The 20,102-nt window shown below is 54.2% G+C and overlaps 2 protein-coding genes across 4 annotated transcripts in view; one reads left to right on the forward strand and one right to left on the reverse strand.

Moving 5' to 3' along the window:
* Nucleotides 1-1,463: 1,463 nt before the first annotated feature.
* Nucleotides 1,464-8,653, reverse strand: LOC118714106 (cyclin dependent kinase 2 interacting protein). Its single transcript, XM_036429030.2, has 5 exons — nt 8,537-8,653; nt 6,552-6,720; nt 4,585-4,714; nt 2,989-3,118; nt 1,464-2,049 (listed from the first exon to the last, which is right to left on the reverse strand). The coding sequence occupies exons 1-5, from the start codon at nt 8,541-8,543 to the stop codon at nt 1,847-1,849; spliced, it is 639 nt and encodes a 212-aa protein (XP_036284923.1). The 5' UTR covers nt 8,544-8,653; the 3' UTR covers nt 1,464-1,846.
* Nucleotides 8,654-8,670: 17 nt separating this feature from the next.
* The window catches only part of TECPR2 (tectonin beta-propeller repeat containing 2), a 44,207-nt gene continuing 32,775 nt past the window's right edge, over nt 8,671-20,102 (forward strand). For 2 of the 3 annotated variants that reach the window (XM_036429025.2, XM_045578364.1), the window contains exons 1-4: nt 8,671-8,768; nt 10,102-10,392; nt 19,058-19,186; nt 19,505-19,636. In XM_036429025.2, the coding sequence (XP_036284918.1) occupies nt 10,174-10,392; nt 19,058-19,186; nt 19,505-19,636 (480 nt within the window). In that variant the 5' untranslated portion in view covers nt 8,671-8,768; nt 10,102-10,173. Of the gene's footprint in view, nt 8,769-9,418; nt 9,443-10,101; nt 10,393-19,057; nt 19,187-19,504; nt 19,637-20,102 lie in introns of those variants that run through there. The other variant, XM_045578363.1, reaches the window with a different exon arrangement.

The following is a 20,102-nucleotide window of genomic DNA, read 5'->3' on the forward strand; positions in this document are numbered from 1 at the left end:
CTGACATCACTGCCCTTCCAGACGGGAGTCCTACAGGTTCCTCTCCAGCGTGCAGGGATTTCCGAGTTAGCAAACCGCTGCCGGAGACCTCGTCCGTCTCTGATCCGTGCTGTGACACATCTCGGGGCAAATGCCATCGGGTAATGGGTTCCTCCCTTCACTCTTTTTTTGTTTTAATATATTTTATTGCTTTTTTACAGAGAGGAAGGGAGAGGGATAGAGTTAGAAATATCAGCTGCCTCCTGCACACCTCCTACTGGGGATGTGCCCGCAACCAAGGTACATGCCCTCGACTGGAATCGAACCCGAGACCCTTCAATCCGCAGGCCGACACTCTATTCACTGAGCCAAACCGGTTTCGGCTCCTCCCTTCACTCATGTTTGTCCTCCACAGTATCGATCCTCCCCATTAACTCTGGGCAAGTTGGGTGTCCAGGGATGAGGCACCGAGACATGAATGTCCTAGAAAGGCCTAGACGTCGTGTCTCCTCTGAAGAGCATTTACGCCCTAAGTGCCCCCCACAGCCCTGGGCCCCGCCGGAGGCCCTGGCCGGAGAGTGCAGCCTGCTGAGGCAGCAGGCGTTCCTGCCAGAGCCTGGCCTCGGCCTCCTGCTGTGGTGCGGTTAGATTTTGGCAAATTCTGCACAGGGAGAGGCAGGGACCCCTCAGCATCGTGCCTTTCATGCTCTGCAAGGCCAAGGCACGGGCAGCTCCCAGGGCAGCCCGGACGGATGGGGCCTTTCCTCTCCTTCCCCGGAGCACTGCTTCTGGGGCCTCGAACTTTAGTTTCATGAGGTCACAGCCCGTCCCATCGCAGGCAGCCCAGACTGTCTGAGAGCATGGCAGGAGTGACCCCTCCAATGCGCAGCTCAGACATGGCCCAGCATGGGCCTTCCGCCAGAGGGACAGGGAGGAAACCCCGCTCGGCCGGTGGCACCTCAGGATGCAAACAGGCCAGTTTTCTGTAGGAATTTTCATTTCATGAGCCCATCTTGGCGCGGTAATCTCTGGTATTTTTAAAATATTTTCAGTTCTTTGTTAATCCTTACCCGAGGACATTTTTCCGTTGGTTTTTAGAGAGAGTGGAAGGGAGGGGGAGAGACAGTAACATAGATGTGAGAGAGAGAGAGCAATTAGTTGATTCATGCACATGCCCCGACCAGGGCCAGGGATTGAGCTCGCAACCTAGATGAATGCCCTTGACTAGAATCAAACTCAGGACCCTGCAGTCTGTGGCCAACACTCTGTTAAGCCAAGCCAGCCATTGCAATATATTTTTTACAGATTTCAGAGAGGGAGGGAGAGGGAGAGAGAGAAACATCAATTATGAGAGAGAATAACTGATTAGCTGCCTCCTGCACCCCCCACTCCGAATTGAGCTGGCAACCTGGGCATGTGCTTGAACAGGAACTGAACTTTGACTTCCTGGTTCATGGGTTGACGCTCAACCACTGAGCCACACCAGCTGGGCAAACTTGTTTTAAACAGTAGCTGTAATTATAAAACTAGTCTCAAAAACTCAAACAATACAGGTAAGTATAAAGTAGAAACTAAAACCAGGGACCTGCTGCACAAAGGCACCTGTGTGAGATCCACCTGGTTTACGGAAACAGGATCACACTCATTTATTTCATCCGAGGTCCTCCAGATGCCAGGTTCACCGTGGGCACCGTGACACTGTGGCAGGCAGTTCGCAGCATCACTGCGTCTGCAGAGGCCGAGAGAAGCTGGTGAACCGGTCCAGTCTGGACGACCCCAAGAAGGGGGCCGGGGCATGGCCCTGGGTCCTACATGCAGGACTGTCCACGGCGGGCGCTGCGGAGGCCGGGGAGCAGGCGGCCTGGAGTCACAGTGCCCGGTGCCCCGTCTCGAGCAGCATGCCCTCCAGCAGCAGCCTGCTGTCGCTCTGCACGTAGGGCTGGTGCAGCCACAGCGACAGGTAGGTGAGGGAGAGGTCGCGGTCCGCGGTGTGCGCCAGCTCCTCCACGATGGTGCGCTTCAGCAGCAGCTCCGCCCCGTACATGTCCGAGAGGCGGCGGGACACCTCGTCTGTAACACATGCGAGTCTCCCGTTAGTGACCAACAGGAAGCCCGGGCGGAAGCTGCTGGCTGAACGCCACACTCGGTTCTGGCGCAGAGGCCAAGCGCGGAGGCATCACACCTGGCTGCGGGCTCGGCAGAACGCGGTCAGCACCCGGAATGAAGAGTGGCTGTCACCTCAGCACTGGGAACCCGCACAGCGCTCACCGGTGGGTGAGCCTCCCCTGACAATCCAAACACACCCACTAGTGGTGTCAGCCCTTCTCGCTTAGGAAGGTGACTGTCATCACTGCCCAGGGGCTTAGCCCTCTTTAAACAATAAAGCTAAAAATAACCGACTGCCTGGGCTTAGGGAAGCAAAGGATTCCATTCCCAAGCAGCCTTCTCCCATGAGGTTCACTGAAGTTTCATCTTTTTTCTTTTTTAATATTTTTAAGAAATATATTTTATTGATTTTTTTACAGAGAGGAACGAAGAGGGATAGAGAGTTAGAAACATCAGTGAGAGAGAAATATCGATCAGCTGCCTCTTGCACACCCCTACTGGTACATGCCCTTGACCGGAATCGAACTTGGGACCCTCAGTCCGCAGGCTGACGCTCTATCCACTGAGCCAAACAAGTTTCGGCTGAAGTTTTATCTTTACTTAAACAAAGCAAAAGGTAAAAACTATCTTAAAAAAAAAAAAAAATTTTTTCTGCATTCTACCCAGTGGCTTAAAAGGCCAATAATTGTAACCTGCTGCATGGGTCTCTAAGTCTCTGTTACTCTTTGCTGATTAGGTGATTAAGCCAATAATAAATGCTCTATTTATTTAAGATCCCCCAGGCTCCTCCCCTCCCAATGGATGTCTTGAATTAAATGCCAGAGCCTGCCAGCGCGTTGGCAGCCCGTATACATGGCGCCAAAGGCTCTCCGAACGCACCGCACCCGCCCGGAGGGAACTCACAGAAGTGGGCGGTGGGCCATGTGTGAAACATGGGCGGCTGGCTGCTGTCCGGCCCGTGATGGTACTTTTCCAGCTCCCAGACTCCCTTGGTGGTAGAAGACAGCTTTTCCATTTTCACCTGTATTTTGGTCTGCAAAGATATTAATTTGGAATATGAGACTAAGATTTGAAACCTACTCCAGTCTCAGATTCAACAGCTCAAGATTTCACAGCTAAGACATGTAAGTCTGTCGAGACCGAAAGTCCAGTAATTCCACCCCGCTGGCTCCGTGCGCAGTAAGTGCAGGCCGGAGGCAGACGGCTGCTGTGACGTCCCTCATCTGGTCACTTCAGTAACAGCCCCACCGCAGCCCACTTCGCTCGGCTTTCCCAGCGGCACTCATTCTAGCACCAAAGGCCGGCGGATTCAACCCCCGGGCAGGCTCCTGCTCTTGTGGAAGGTGGGAGCCATTAAATGAGCTCATTTCTGATGCTTTCAACTGCCTGTGTCTATGGAACCTCTTTGAGGAGGAAGCGGGTGAAGGAAGGATACCCACTCCGTCCCTGAACACAGCACCCCCCAGGGGAGAGGGAAGGCCGAGTGAGAGGACAGCACTATCACAGAGACCTCATCCCGAGAGGAGACAAGTGGCCTGTGCATCAGAATGGCCTGAAGTCAGCACTGCGTTTCAGTCCGGAGAAAAGGCCGGCCGGCTGGTGTGGCCCAGTGGATGGAAGGTAGGTCTGTGGACTGAAGAGTCCTGGGTCTGATTCTGATCAAGGGCACATGCTTGGGTTGCAGGTTCATTCCCCAGTAGGGGGAGTGCAGGAGGCAGCTGATCCATGGTTCTCTCTCATCATTGAAGTTTCCATCTTCCTCTCTTCCTCTGTGATATCAATAAAAATATATTTAAAAAAGGAAAGGCTAAAACTACTGAGATGTCCCCATCAAACCAAGAAACATTACCATCAGGAGAAGTTAAAATATAGACTTGATGTTCATGGGCGAGTGATAGTTATCCAAGTTCAAACGTGCAAACCCCTATCCCCGTGCCCTGCAAAGAGGTGGCGTGTCTGGTCCATGTTTGGTGGTCAGTCATCAGTCCATTAAACAGCCTGTGGCAGTTCTTGTGCCAGACCAGGACCCTGGCCAGCTGCCCACAGAACCTATTTCTGGGCAAGCTACCAGCTAAGAATGGGGCTTTTAAATGGTTGAAAATGAGAATATGTATGAGACATGAAAATTATATAAAATTCAAATTTCCGAGTCCATGAATAAGGTTTTGCTGCAGCACAGCTACAGCCATTCGCCTCCAGACAGAGCCGAGTGGTGACGAGAGATGCTGGGGCCCACAGAGCCTGGGCGTGTTTACCATGGAGCCCTGCGCGGGGTGGCCTGGCCCCGGCCAGCCTCAGGACCAAGAGGACAAAGGTCTAGGACAGCATCTTGGACGGCAGACTTAGGGACAGGCAGAGGAAGAGACGAGCAGAGAAGGCGGAGGAGGGAAAATCCAACGTGTGAGCGGGGAAGCCCGCCTCGGGGTCCTGAGAGCCAGGCAACCCCAGACGCACCCGGGGCGTCGGGCAGCAGGTAGGTAGCCAGGCCCCGGGTCTTACCAAGCCATCTAACGTGGCCCGCAGCTCCTCGCACAGCGCCTCCAGTTCTGCGCTGTATTCCCGCGGCCTCTGCTCGGCATTCTCATCGCAAGACAGGCTGCGGCTCTCTGACTCGATCTTGTCTTGACTCCTGGACCAAATGGAAGGTGGCAACAATCACAGTCCGTAAGCTCGCGCACACTCGACATCCACGTGACGCTGTCAGATTTGCTGTAGGTGTTGCGGGTCCTTAAACGTGTTCACTCACTGACATGTGCAACGAACACGTCCATCAGTGACTCAATTTGCATGAGAAAAAGCCAATTACACTCAACCTGTGGCCCCCTTGGTGGAGGGTGGGGTGTGGGTAAGATGGCGAAGACGGGGCCACTCCCCAGAGTTCACAGCTGGGGTGCCTTGTGCAGACCGAGGCTGTGACCCCATGGAACAGTCACAGCGGCACTGACGGAGGAAATTCCACATTAAAGAGGATGGAGAATGCAGTTCCAGGAAAGGAGTGGAGGCTTGAGGCGCATGATGTGAAGAAAGGGCGCTGGTGGCCTGGCCAGCGAGGAAAGCCTGGCTCGGCCTGTAGGCACCAGTGAGCTGGAGGATGTTCGTATACACACCGAGTGGCCAGGTCGCTATGATCTCTGAATGCATGATAATCTGGCCACTCAGTGTCTATCCTATAGAATAAAAGGCTAATATGCAAACTGTCCCCTCGACCAGGAGTTCCACCAGCAGGCAGGCTGGCCAACCGCCCATGTTCCTTCCCCTTGGCCAGGCTGGCTGGACCCCACCCATGCACGAATTCATGCACCTTTAAATTATATTTTTTGCTTAATATAATTTAATGTAAGTACATGGGCAGTACTTACAGAAGGAAAGGAATGTCCGCTCATTTGTAACAAGCCCCTTCCCACCACGCCTGAGTTTATGTTAACAAGGTGATATTTGGAAAGCCTCAAGGAGGGGGGTGGTTGCCAAGGGAACCAACCAGGCCATTAGAGAACACACACACACACTTGAGTGTCTAGGTTATTATACATTCAGAGATCATAATAATCTGGCCACTCATGTAATTAGAACTTTGAGAAGTTTAAGAAAACATGTATACAGGGTGTTCCCAAAAGTGGATACATAGTTGACAGCTGATAATTTCATTTTGAGAATGAAATGTATTTTAGTAAACACTGCTTTATAATCCTTCAAAGTGTGTGTATTTTGGTGACACCGTCTATACATTAATCTAACCTGGAAACACAGCAGGACCTCCCAGGGGTCCAAGTTGGTACCTGTACTCCTGACTGACAGGCTATAAATCCAGGGGTCCCACCACCCCATCCTCCAGTTCAAGTAGTTTGCTAGAGTGACTCACGGAGTCAGGAAAACAGGTTACTCAGTAGGTTCCAGCTTATGACAAAGGCCATGGAAGAGCAGCCAGATGAAGAGGCGCACAGGGCGAGGTCCAAAAGGGCCCCGAACAGGAGCTCCGGTCCCTTCCCACATCAAGGTGTCCCTGTTTACAACTCGGAGGTTCTCCTGCTCTTGGGACTTTATGGAGGTGTCATTATGCAGGCAGGATGGACTGGACCACCGGCCACTGGTGACTGATGCAACTTCCAGCCCCTCGCCTCCCGGAGGGATGATGCCAATGGCCTGGTTGCTTCCCTTGGCAACACTCCCCTCCTTGGGGGCTTTCCAGATATCACCTAACATAAACTCAGGCTGGTGGGAAGGGGCTTGTTACCAACGAGCGGACACTCCTTTCCTCCTGAAGCTATTCCCGGAACCAGACTATTTGAGGACAAAATACCAAACATTATAACAAAAAATTCTCCCATCGCTCCAATCAACTGGGAAATTATAAGGATTTCTGGAGCTGTGGAGAAAAACCAAACAGATATTTGTTATATAAATCACAACAGCACAAGAAATATGCAACCTTAGGAGGCTTAACTCGGAGGGGCACAGGCAGTACTTACAGTAAACTGAGTTTCGTGTTGGCGATGTTATTTGCAGTAGCAAAGCCTGCATCATTAAGGGCCTCCCACTTCAGGATTAAATTATGCCAATCGGCTGCATTGTCCTTAATTTTTCTCGCACTAACCGATAAGACAGGTTTTCGGGACGTTGCACTTCCAAGGGTCTTTGCTGATAGACAGTAAAAGAAAAGTAATTATTGTGAAATTCTTGTGAAATTATTGATCACAGCTGGAGGGCAAATGTCCTCATAACTCTTAATGTAAGCCAATCTGAAAGGCTACATCTTCTGGACAGAGGGCGTGGTAATGAAGATGGATGATGACTGGGGAAGTTCCCAGAACAAGAAAAACAACTATTTTCACATTTGAAGACTCTCCGGAAATGGTTGAGTCCTTTCTCAGCTTAATGGCTCCACAAAGTTTTACCTTAAGCACTTTGACCACTTTCAATGAATGTCTTTATTCTTATTTTTTAATTTTTTTTTTTTAAGAGAGGAAAAGGGAAACAAAAACACCGATTGGTTGCCTCCCGCACACACTCCAACTGGGGATCAAACCCGAAACCTGGGTTTGTGCCCTGACGGAGATTTGATCCCCTTTGGTGTGTGGGATGCTGCTCCAACTGAGCCACACCAGTCAGGGCACTCTGACCATTTCCAAAGGTTGGGGATAGGGCGGAGTTGTGCCCAAACCCTCCATGCCCCAGCCCAGTGCTCTCATCATGGCCTCAGGCACTCTGATGCCTCACATCTGACCAGAGCTTGGGGGTTCTCCAGACACCGCAAGGCTGGCATGGGAGGTGCACCGGTCACCTCCATGCAGAGGACTCAGAAGGTAGTCCCAGTCCTTCAGGACCTGCTTCCTGTCCACCTGAACCCCCACCTGCGACCCCCTTAATCTACAGCTAAAATGAACTCCTGGCAGATCCTGGAAAGTGGAGTCACCTGCAGGTCTTTGCACATACAGTTCCTTCTGCTAGAAAGTTCTTCCCTTTCCTGGGCTAGTGCTGCCCATGCTCCAAGACTCACCGGCATCCCAGCTCCTGCAGGAAGCAACCCTCAGACCTAAAAGCCAACCCTCTTCCAGGCATCCTGTGCCTTCCCTTCAAAGGCTACTCCTGGCCCACGGGATGAAGTCCAGACTCTGTGGGAGGCCCTGGAGGAGTCCAACACACACAGCGTTCAGTTTGGAGTCTAGATTCTAAAGACCATCCGGACTGGATTAGAACTCCAACTCTGCCCTTGCCAGTTGTGCAATCTCGAGCACGTTAATTAACCTCTCAGAGCCTCAATGTTCTCATCTGTAAAATGGGGGTGCGATATATCTACTTCAAAGAGTTTATGTAAAGGTTAGATAATAGATGTCAAGCTGTGAGGGCCTGCACATGGCAAGTATCCGGCCTCGTGTTACCACGGGGACCTCTCCAGTGTGTTCTTCCATCTCCACCCAGGAATATCCTCTGTCCTGACGCTATTTCCCGAAGAGGGTCTCGGGTCCCTCAGGATAAGGGCTCAGTCCTACAAGACTGTCCCTGCCCCCAACCTTCCCCTTCTCAGGGCAGGCTGTCTGTTCCAGTGCTCCCGGCCGACCTGCTATACCTCCCCTGGGTTTGATTAAATTGCTAGAGGCTCTCAGAACTCCGGAGAGCAGTTTATTGACTAATCAGCTGGCAGTTCAGTTGTGAAAATGAAATCTTTTAACAAACGCCGCCTTCGTAACCCCTCCGTGCGCGTGCGCCTCCGGGGACACCCTGGTTGGAATGCGCGCGGCTCTGACCGGGCTCCGGAGCGCCCCGCGGCCGCTGACGCCGCAGGACAGCCGCCCCGGGAGGGTCGGACTGCGGCACCGGCAGGCGGCACCCGCCCCGCGCCGGGAACCGAGGCTCCGCCAACTGCCGGCCCAGGCCGCCGGCAGGGCCCCGCGGGACCCCGTCCCACCCGCGGCTCCCGCCCCCACCCGCCCGGACAGGGGCCCGACTCACGCACGTTCCATGCGGCTGATCTCCCCGGAAGGAGGCCGGAGCCCCGCCCCCGCGCCGGAAGTCGCGTCACTTCCTGTCGCCGCTGGAGGCGCTGCCGCTCCAGCCCCCAGGAGCCGGCTGTGTCCGGTGGGGCGGGCCCGGGGCCCAGGGAACGGGCTCCCGGCAGCCCCCGCGGCCCGGCCTCCCCGCCTCCGCCGCCCCCGTCCGAGGGGCGCGTCCGAGGGCCGCCGCGGGAGGTGAGTGCGCCCGCGCCCCGCGCCCGGTGCCTCAGGGCCGCCCGCCCGCCCGCCGAGGCTGGTTCCCCTCACGGAGCGCCCGCCCCTCGCCGGCTCCCGGCTCCGCCCACGCCGCCCCCGTCCGCGACCCCCGCTCCGGCTCCGGCTCCGGCTCCCGGCTCCGCCCCCTCCCCCGCCGCCCCCGTCCCCTCCGCCGCCGCCAGCCTCGGGGCCCCCAGAACTGGCTCGTCCCCGGGGTGCGCACAGCGACCCGGGAGCGGGCGGGCCGGTGCGGTGGGCAGGTCCGCAGCCGCGGCTCTGCGCCGGCGGAGACGGTCATCCCTGTGGACCGGAGGCCTCGTTTCTGCGGCGTCGGCGGAGGCTGACGGGGCTGGCAGGCGAGGCGCTAGCCCAGTGCCCGGCGGGGTCGGTGTGCCCGTGCCCGTGCCCGAAGGACGGCTGTGCCTCCGCGCCTCTGCCCCGCTCCCGCCCCGCTTTCCCCCGGGATTCCGGCTTTGTTCTGTCGCCTCTGTCAGCTGGCGGCGGGGTGCCGCCCGCGCACCGCCTGGGCTGCCGAGGGCCTGGGCTGCCCAGGACGAGCTGCACTTGGGTGGACTCCTCTGCCTGAGGGGCCGGGGAGGCCGGGGAGGAGTGTTGAATGGCCGGGAACGCGCATCCGCCGTGGAAGGTTGGAGGTCAGTCACCAGCTCCGTAGACATAGGAAACACAGCGCTGACACAGGCTGCGACCCAGCACCGGACGCTTCCGCGAGGGCTTGAGGTCTCCATGAGCCCACAGGGCTCAATGTCCCTCCAGCTGATCAGGTGCCCCTGCAGCTGGTCAGTGCCCATGCAGCTGGTCAGGTGCCCCTGCAGCTGGTCAGGTGCCCCACCAGCTGGTCAGGTGCCCCACCAGCTGGTCAGTGCCCATGCAGCTGGTCAGGTGCCCCTCCAGCTGGTCAGGTGCCCCACCAGCTGGTCAGGTGTCCCACCAGCTGGTCAGGTGCAGAGCGCCCACCTGTAGCTGCCCTATCTGTCAGAGCTGTGCCTGTGACCTGGGGAAGGCCTTTGAACCAGGGGGGTCACAGTTGGATTCCTGGTCAATGGCACATGCCCCGGTTGCTGGCTAGATCCCTAGTGGGAGGCCTGTAGGAGGCAGCTGATCTATGATTCTCATCATTGATGTTTCTCTCTCCTCTCCCTCTCTGAAATCAATTTAAATGCCCCTCCCCCCAAAAAAAGTGGTCTGAATGACAGCTGGCTTGCTTTCTCCAGTTAGTTCGGCTCCAGCTGATTTCTACCCTCCTGAACGTTCCTGTTCCTGCTATGGAACACGACTTCTCTCTGTTCTCTAGCCCCCAGGGGTCCCCAGATGCTAAGTCAGCACTCCTCGCCCTTCCTGAAGATCCGCCGAGGGAACCGTGGCCATGGCCTCCCCACTGGAGCCAGTTACGTTCAGGGAGTTCTGCCCTTTGTATTATCTCCTCAACGCCATTCCCACGAAGATCCAGAAGGGCTTCCGCTCTGTGGCCGTCTACCTGACCGCGCTCGACACCAGCGCAGACTACATCGCCGTGGGCAGCAGCACCGGCATGCTCTACCTGTACTGCCGGCGGCTCAGCCGGATGAAGAAGTACAACTTTGAGGTGAGTCCTCCAGTCCTCTGTACGCGCACGCCCGAGCCCGGGCTGACGTTCACCTGTTTGAGTTCCAGCGTGGGACAGCTCCCTGCCCGTTTACTAGACTATGGCCTTAGATTCTCACCCAGACAATTCTGAAGTCATCTTCAATTGAGGTGGGATATAGATTAAAACATTGCCTCCAAAAAAATCTAGTATCATTTTAAAAGAGAATATTTTAGTGTTTAAAACTTGGCAGGAAACTTTGGAAGGATGTATTTTTGGAACAAAAAATATTTTTATTGATTTCAGAGAGAAAGGGAGAGGATGAGAGAGAGAAAGATAGAAACATTGACCGGCTGCTTCCTGCACACCCCCTAATGGGGATTGAGTCTGCAACCCAGGTCTGTACCCTTGACTGGAATTGAACCTGGGACACTTTGATCAGCAGGCTGACACTCAATCTACTGAGCCAAATCAGCTAGGGCCATACTCAATTTAAACTAAGAAAAATGGTTAGCATGCATGTAGCACTTACTATATGCCAGGTATTATTTAATCTTTACATATATGTATTAACTCATCACATGCTCAGAAAAATTCTATGAGGTGGGTGTTATTTTGATTCCTATTTTAACAGGGAGACACTTAGATACAGAGAGGTTAAGGGACTTGACCAGGAGTTAGTGAATGATGGCAATATTTTCTGAACTTGGGCAGACTGGCTCTATAGTTTATATTAATATATATATATTTAAATATATTTTAAAGATATTTATTTCAGAGAGAGGAAGGGAGAGAGAGATAGATACATCGATGTGAGAGAAACATCAATCAGCTGCCTCCTGCACGTACCCTACTGGGGACAAAGCATGCAACCGGAACGTGTGCCCTGACCAGGGATCGAACCAGTGACCTCTTGATTCATGGGACTCATCCACTGAGCCACACTGGCTGGGCTGAAAGAGCATTTTTTTCACATGAGGTGTGTTCCTAAAGAAGAAAGCGGGCCTCTTCATGATCAGTAGAGCCTGGCATGTGTTTTCAAGAATAATCCTCTTTGGAAACCTTTTCTTGCTCTACACAAGTTAGTTGGAGAGAGCAGATGGCAACACAAGAAATTCTTGCTAGTGAGTGCCAGAAGCACAGAGAAATGTGTGAGGAGCTAATAATAAGTACAGAAGTGCTATAAACTTATTAAATGCATGGCGTGACATACAGAGGAATAGATCAGAGCGGTAACTTGACCTGAGTTTCTGATTTTGTGTTTTGGAGTTAAATGTATGATCTCCCTTGTTAGCACTCAGCAGGTTGTTGAGATTTCATGGCTTTGCCTTCAGAATTCTTTGCCTATCCACAGCCACTTTCTGCCCCTTTGCCACACCTGCTGTCCCGTGCGCACGTCATAAGCATGTGTCCGGCGCTTACCGTGTGCCAAGCCCATCCGAGGGCTGGAGATGCAGGAGAGCGCAAAACAGGCCGGGTACTTGCCACACGGACCTGGGAGGCTCGGGAGAGAGTCAGAACCCAGCTGGGAGCCTCCCTGGGAGAGTCAGAATCCAGCTGGGAGCCTCACTGGGAGAGTCAGACCCAGCTGGGAGCCTCACTGGGAGAGTCAGAGCCCAGCTGGGAGCCTCCCTGGGAGAGTCAGAGCCCAGCTGGGAGCCTCACTGGGAGAGTCAGACCCAGCTGGGAGCCTCACTGGGAGAGTCAGAGCCCAGCTGGGAGCCTCCCTGGGAGAGTCAGAGCCCAGCTGGGAGCCTCCCTGGGAGAGTCAGAGCCCAGCTGGGAGCCTCACTGGGAGAGTCAGAGCCCAGCTGGGAGCCTCCCTGGGAGAGTCAGAGCCCAGCTGGGAGCCTCACTGGGAGAGTCAGAGCCCAGCTGGGAACCTCCCTGGGAGAGTCAGAGCCCAGCTGGGAGCCTCACTGGGAGAGTCAGACCCAGCTGGGAGCCTCACTGGGAGAGTCAGAATCCAGCTGGGAGCCTCCCTGGGAGAGTCAGCCCAGCTGGGAGCCTCCCTGGGAGAGTCAGAGCCCAGCTGGGAGCCTCACTGGGAGAGTCAGACCCAGCTGGGAGCCTCACTGGGAGAGTCAGAGCCCAGCTGGGAGCCTCCCTGGGAGAGTCAGAGCCCAGCTGGGAGCCTCACTGTGAGAGTCAGGGCCCAGCTGGGAGCCTCACTGGGAGAGTCAGAATCCAGCTGAGAGCCTCACTGGGAGAGTCAGAGCCCAGCTGGGAGCCTCCCCGGGAGAGTCAGGGCCCAGCTGGGAGCCTCACTGGGAGTCAGAGCCCAGCTGGGAGCCTTACTGGGAGAGTCAGGGCCCAGCTGGGAGCCTCCCTGGGAGAGTCAGAGCCCAGCTGGGAGCCTCCCTGGGAGAGTCAGAGCCCAGCTGGGAGCCTCCCTGGGAGAGTCAGAGCCCAGCTGGGAGCCTCACTGGGAGAGTCAGAGCCCAGCTGGGAGCCTCCCTGGGAGAGTCAGAGCCCAGCTGGGAGCCTCCCTGGGAGAGTCAGAGCCCAGCTGGGAGCCTCACTGGGAGAGTCAGAGCCCAGCTGGGAGCCTCCCTGGGAGAGTCAGAGCCCAGCTGGGAGCCTCACTGGGAGAGTCAGAGCCCAGCTGGGAACCTCCCTGGGAGAGTCAGAGCCCAGCTGGGAGCCTCACTGGGAGAGTCAGACCCAGCTGGGAGCCTCACTGGGAGAGTCAGAATCCAGCTGGGAGCCTCCCTGGGAGAGTCAGCCCAGCTGGGAGCCTCCCTGGGAGAGTCAGAGCCCAGCTGGGAGCCTCACTGGGAGAGTCAGACCCAGCTGGGAGCCTCACTGGGAGAGTCAGAGCCCAGCTGGGAGCCTTACTGGGAGAGTCAGAGCCCAGCTGGGAGCCTCACTGTGAGAGTCAGGGCCCAGCTGGGAGCCTCACTGGGAGAGTCAGAATCCAGCTGAGAGCCTCACTGGGAGAGTCAGAGCCCAGCTGGGAGCCTCCCCGGGAGAGTCAGGGCCCAGCTGGGAGCCTCACTGGGAGTCAGAGCCCAGCTGGGAGCCTTACTGGGAGAGTCAGGGCCCAGCTGGGAGCCTCCCTGGGAGAGTCAGAGCCCAGCTGGGAGCCTCACTGGGAGAGTCAGGGCCCAGCTGGGAGCCTCCCTGGGAGAGTCAGAGCCCAGCTGGGAGCCTCACTGGGAGTCAGAGCCCAGCTGGGAGCCTCACTGGGAGAGTCAGAGCCCAGCTGGGAGCCTCACTGGGAGTCAGAGCCCAGCTGGGAGCCTCACTGGGAGTCAGAGCCCAGCTGGGAGTCTAATGGGGTCAGAACTGAGCTACCACTGAAGTGAGGGCTTTAGTTCAGAAAAGCAGGTCCTTTGTTTCCCTTTATGCCCTCACGGACCACCAGTTGGTGACCGCTGCTTTGGTATTCACACTTTGCTTTTTGTTTTATTTATTTATTTTAAGCACTCTTCTGCTCGGAGCCTAAGAAAGTGGGCAGCAGGCTGTCCTAATGGTGACGTGTTTGTCCGGGAAAACATTCCCAGCTCCTGTCAAATTCCTTTTTAAATGTTTTGACTATTGGATGCCTGTCTGAGGGAGTTAAGTTGCCACAGTGAAGCTGCACCTGAGGGAAACAGGACGAGGTCTGAGATGGGCGGTCTCCTGGCAGAGCCAGAGGAGTGGCGCCCTGGCCAGGATAATACTGAGCTGTGCCCTTATCAATGGCAGAGAGGACGTGAGGGAAGGAAGTGGGCGGTCTGCGGCAGAGCAGGCCGGACTCCTGTGCAGCTGGGTGCGGGGATCCCTCAGGAGTCGGGATCCCCTTGGCGTGCTGGCTATGATACTTCAGCGGTTTCTTCAGAAACTGCTCCGTGCTTGCCCTGGCCGCCTGGCTCGGGGCTAGAGCGTCGGCCCTCAGACTGAAGCGTCCTGGGTTTGATTCCGCTTAGGGGCACGTACATTGGTTGCAGGCTCAACCCCTGGCCCGGGTCGGGATACATACAGGAGGCAACCAATTGATGTGTCTCCCTCACATCGATGTTTCTCTCTGTCTCCACTCCTCCCTCCCACTCTCTCTAAAAACCAGTGGGAAAATATCCTCGGGTGAGGATGAACAACAAACAGACACCGCTCCGCGCTTGTCAGGCAGCTTTTGGACTATAATAGAACAGCTGCCGATGTACATTGGCTGTAGGGGAGGAATTCATGGCTCATACCTGCACCAGCATTCTGGTTTGCTTGCCAGCTCTTTCCCTGTAAAATGTAACAGCTTTTTGGCTTAACCTCCCCCTGCCTGTGCGCTCGGTGACGGAGAGGAGCCTCCCTGGGCTGAGCACTGGGCGGGAAGGCTGGGCCACACCTCCGTGTGTCCGGACAGCGAGGCCGTGGTTTGCCCAGCCTCTGGCAGTGGAGCTGAGAGCCGGGGAGAGGACACGGGGCTTCGGAGTTGTTCCGGATGCTCCCTTTCCAGAGCTAGATGGGACTTGCGTGCTTGTCCTATGATAACCCTTTACACTGTGTGTGGTTATGTTGTAAATTGTCTTTCCATGTGGTAGTATTTCCTCATTTTACAATGAAAACAATGACAGTCCGTGCCACGAGACCTCCTGCAGGCAGCACCGTGCCTGCCGCCCTCCTCTGCCCTCAGGGAGCGGACCACAACCCTCCCCGACCTCCTGCACGCGTGTCGGTGCCGACGTGCAGGTCGCAGCTGGCGGGTCTTGCCCCTTTTCCCAGGCCGTCAGGCTCTGCGAGCAGCCCGGCTGCTGGTGTCCCCGCACAAGCACCGCAACGCCAGCAGTAAGCGCTCCCTGCTGGCCCCTTCGCTGGCCCTCTCGCCGGACACCAGCAGCCCTGCTGTGGGCGCGGTCCACCTCTCATTGCAGCCGGAGTGAGAGGCCAAGTTCGCTGGGGCTTAAGGAAGGTAGTGCAGTGAAATTCCCATTTTTAAATAATGTGTTAACTTGAAGGATTCCTTTTTTTTTAAATAGAAATACTGCTGAAAGAGATACTAATAATGGGTTTTAGTTGTAGTGTTTGGAAACCCTAAAAGGTTTCGTGCATCCTGCTTCAGTCATGAAAAGTAACCCTCAATATTCGCTCTTTTTAAATAAAATAGAGTTCGTCGTGCCTTTTTATTTTGTATGTCGCACGGTAATGACCTGGCCTCACATCCTCTCCTGTGTGGGGTCATCTGAGCGCCCACCCCATGCGCGTTCCCAGGCCCCCCTTCTGTGGCTGCGCCCGCCCAGGTCTGCCTGGGCCGAGGCGGGCAGACCTCAGGCCTGTGAACAAAGCTCCTCTGACCGGTGACCTTGGTGTGGAAGTTCCGGAGTCGATGCTTCTTCATGGCCCGTTTCCCTGGCCATTTCTAATGATGTGGCTGATCTCCATGGCGATGCTGAGGGACCCGGGCGAGACGCAGATGGGGCTTACGTTCACTCGGTGTGCTCCTCACCTGGGGCGCTTCAGGCACATTGCCGGGCGTGGAGCTCCTCCTCAGCGGAAAGGAAGGAAGTCTGATGCTGAGTGAATGCAGATCTTAGGGGAGATTCTTTACGCACTGCCATCAGTGCTGAGATAAGGCCGAGTTCATTGTCAGACTCCTTTGCCAGCAAGTCCGTTTCCCCTCGCCCACCCTTTCTCTGAGGCTCACAGGGGTTCCGTTCCGGCTTTGGCAGGGCCTGTGGGTCCCTGTCTCCACCTCGTCTGACCTGAAGCCAAGTAGTGCAGGGAAGCCTGCAGCTTCGGAGTTTGGCAATACTCTCTCTGATTTTGGCACCGGTAAATGTTTTTACTTCTTAAAGGTCAGCCATGCATTTAGAAGGATGTTTTTATGTATCTTACTCAGCATTTCTAGGTATTCAGAGAGATGTTCTTTGGAATAGCTAGATGATATGATCAGAAGTTGAAGCTTTTGTTTCTAGGTGAAGTGGAGTTAAATGTGGTTAATCTGATTCTTGAGATGTTTTGGTTAAGTGAAGAACTGTAACACTTATTAGTGATTATATTCATTTATTTTTATTATTTTTTAGTGATTGTATTTAATAACATTAACATAGACTGAGCACAGTGCTTTACCAGGGCAGGTGTCTGAGCACCGCACACAGATATGCAAGCTTCCAAAGGCGTGATGAGTTTTATTTTGAAAGCATTGGGGGAAAGTACACACTGTTGTAATTTATGCTAAGATATGGCAAGATTTCCAGCAAATGATTTTGATTCCTGACATGGTGGTTTTATTTCTTATTTTTCTTATTTTTATGAGAGAGAGGGAGAGGAAGAGAGAGAGAAAGAAACATCTATCAGTTGCCTCTCATACCCGCCTCGACCTGGAATTGAACCTAAAACCTTTTGTTGTACAGGACAATACTCCAACCAACTGAACCACACGGCCAGGACTGGTGGCGCCTTTAAAAAAAAAATTATCGTTTAAAGTATTACACATAGTAGTACATATGTCTCCTCTTTCCCCCCTTGACCTTCCCGAGCTTCCCCTACCCCCCCCCCGCACATGCCCTCCCCCAGTGTCTTATGTCCATTGGTTGTGCTTATATGCATGCATACAAGTCCTTTGGTTGATCTCTTACCCTCACCAACACTCCCCAGCCTTCTCCACAGCGGCTACACCAGTCTGCATTCCCACCAGCAGTGCACGAGGGTTCCTTTTTCTCCGCATCCTCACGAGCACTCGTCATTTGTTGATTTGTTGATGATAGTCATCCTGACAGGTGTGAGGTGGTACCTCATTATTTATTTTTTTAATATATTTTATTGATTTTTCACAGAGAGGAAGAGAGAGGGATAGAGAGTTAGATACATCGATGAGAGAGAATCATCGATCAGCTGCCTCTTGCTCACCCCCTACTGGGGATGTGCCCACAACCAAGGTACATGCCCTTGCCCGGAATCGAACCCGGGACCTTTCAGTCCGCAGGCTGACGCTCTATCCACTGAGCCAAACCGGTCCCGGCATGGTATCTCATTATTGTTTTGATTTGCATCTCTCAGATGAATAGTGACTTTGAGCATATTTTCATGTCTTGGCTTTCTGATTGTCCTCTTTCAAAAAGTGTCTATTTAGCCGGGACCGGTTTGGCTCAATGGATAGAGCGTCGGCTTGGGGACTGAAGGGTCCCGGGTTCGATTCCGGTCAAGGGCATGCACCTTGGTTGCGGGCATATCCCCAGTAGGGGGTGTGCAAGAAGCAGCTGATCGATGACTCTCTCTCATCGATGTTTCTAACTCTCTATCTCTCTCCCTTTCTCTCTGTATAAAAAAAAAAAATCAATAAAATATATTCAAAAAGTGTCTATTTAGGTCCTTTGCCCATTTTTTTTATTGGATTATTTACCTTCCTTTTGTTCAATTGTATGAGTTCCCTGTAAATGTTGGGAGATTAAACCCTTATCAGAGATAACATTGGCAAAAGTGTTCTCCCATGCAGTGGGCTTTCTTGTTGTTTTGTTAATGGTTTCTTTTGCTGTGCAGAAGCTTTTTATTTTGATGTTCTTAGGGAAAATGGGTTTAGTTTTTGCCCATTGAGTATGATGTTGGTTGTAGGTTTGTCATATAAGGCTTTTATTATGTTGAGGTCTGATCCGTGGGTCCATTCTCTTTGCTTTTTGGTGAGCCTGGCTAAGGGTTCATCAATCTTATTTAGCCTTTCAAAGAACAAGCTCTTGGTTTTGTTGATCTCTTGTATTGGGGTTTTGTTTGTTTGTTTGTTTGTTTTGGTCTCTATGTTTTTATCTCCACTCTGATCTTTATTATTTCCTTCCTTCTGCTTATACTGGACTTTTCTTGTTGCTCTCTTTCTAACTCTTTGAGTTGTAGGGTTAGTTAATTTATTACCATTGTTTCTTGTGGGGTTTTTGTTTGTTTGTTTGTTTGTTTGTTTTTTGCAGTAGGCTTGTAGAGCTATGAACTTCCCTCTCAAGACTCCTTTCACTGTGTCCCATAGATTTTTGGGTTGTTGTGTTTTCATTGTCATTTGTTGCCCTAGCCAGCATGGCTCAGTGGATGGAGCTTCAGCCTGTGGACTGAAGGGTCCCGAGTTTGATTCTGGACAAGGGCACATGCCTGGGTTTGTGGGCTTGATCCCCAGTGGGGGGTATGCAGGATGCAGCTGATTGGTGGATCCCTCTCATCATTGATGTTTTTTCTCTCTCCTTCTCCCTTCCTCTCTGAAATAAATAAATACACACACACACACACACACACACACACACACACATATATGTATATATACTTTTTTAAAGAACCCAATAGAAAGCATTAACAGTAGAGTAGAAGAGACCTGTTGCCTATTTGTCCAAGAGGCTGGAGAGGGGCTCCTGTCCTCACCAGGGCACTGCCTCCGCCCGTTCAGTTTGCCCTTCTCGGATGGCACATACCGCCTCCAGCCTGAGGGTCCCAGAGGCTCTCTCTCTCTGCGGGTCTTCTTGCTGGCCCTCCCCCTGCACTCCACTCCGAATCACCTCTTGCCCAGGCTCCCTCGTCGCTCTTACTCAGAGCTCAGTGTGTTCACACGTGGGTGAGCAGCACTTCCTTCATCAGAAATGCCGTGTTTGATGTTGTTCCAGCGATTACAAACTGAAATGGAAGGAGCGTTAACAGGGTCATCATCTCCCGCACTGCGGCGCCCTCCAGGGAGGAGCTGCGCCTGTGCGGTCCTCTCCCCGGGTGTGTGGGAGAGCGGCTGACGGGTTGGCTTCTCTCTCAGGGGAAGATGGAGGCCATCACGGCGGTGAAGCTGCTGAGCTGCTTTGACGACCTGGTGGCCGCGGGCACAGCCTCTGGGCGAGTCGCCGTCTTCCAGCTGGTGTCATCGCTGCCCGGGAGGAACAAGCAGGTGAGCCGCCGCGGTTCCGGCTCAGACAAGCCCCCAGGGTTTTAAATGAGAATCCTATGTGCCTGGACAGCGATGGCCAGGGAGCTCCCACCGCGTGCTTGTCAGCAGGCAGCCTGTTGGTCCTGGTAGGACACGCAGAAAGCACACGTGGCGACTTGAATGCCGCTGGGCCATCTCTGGCTGTGCTCTGGGCTTTGGAGGTCCCTGGGCAAACGGGACCCAGCTCGCCCAAAGGTGGGCGGCTCCGTCCACCCTGTCCCCAAAGCTCCACCCCGAGCCGCTCCTTTCCTCCTCTGTGTGACTGACGGCTTCCTCTAGCTCCGGAGGTTCGATGTCACCGGGACCCACAGAAGCAGCATCACCGCCCTGGCGTGGAGCCCCAACGGCATGAAGCTGTTCTCCGGGGACGACAGGGGGAGGATCGTCTACTCCTCCCTGGACCTGGACCAGGTAAGAGCTCCCGAGGCCCCGGGCCTGGTGTCCGGAGAAGTCACTGCGGTTTTAGTTCGTCGGCGTGTGTTCTTCATCATCGTCCTGTTGTCTTAGTTGTAATACACCCTGTTTCAAGGACTTTCCTAATGTTTCATGGGCCTCTGCTTGGTGATGGAAGAGCTGGCCTTGGTTTGCACGGGAGCGGCCACGTTTTCACTCCCTTGCTGCCTCTTCTGCTGTCCTAATGCCTGGGGGTTTGTGGGAATGAGGTGACCCCCCCTGTCAGCTGGACAGAGGTCAGCGCTTTCGGTGTGCACCGCTCACCCCTCGCTATGCGATGCCGCTGTGAGGCGGCCAGGTCCAGCCCCGCCCTCACGTTTCCTACTTATTAATCCTCCGAGGATCCGCAGAGCTGTGCTCTCAGCCTGGTCCATGGAGGACACCAAGAGACATGGCAGGAGGTCAGAGCCACAGGCTAACTCCT

This window comes from Pipistrellus kuhlii, unplaced genomic scaffold, assembly GCF_014108245.1.
Source record: "Pipistrellus kuhlii isolate mPipKuh1 unplaced genomic scaffold, mPipKuh1.p scaffold_m20_p_97, whole genome shotgun sequence".
Lineage (NCBI taxonomy): Eukaryota > Metazoa > Chordata > Mammalia > Chiroptera > Vespertilionidae > Pipistrellus > Pipistrellus kuhlii.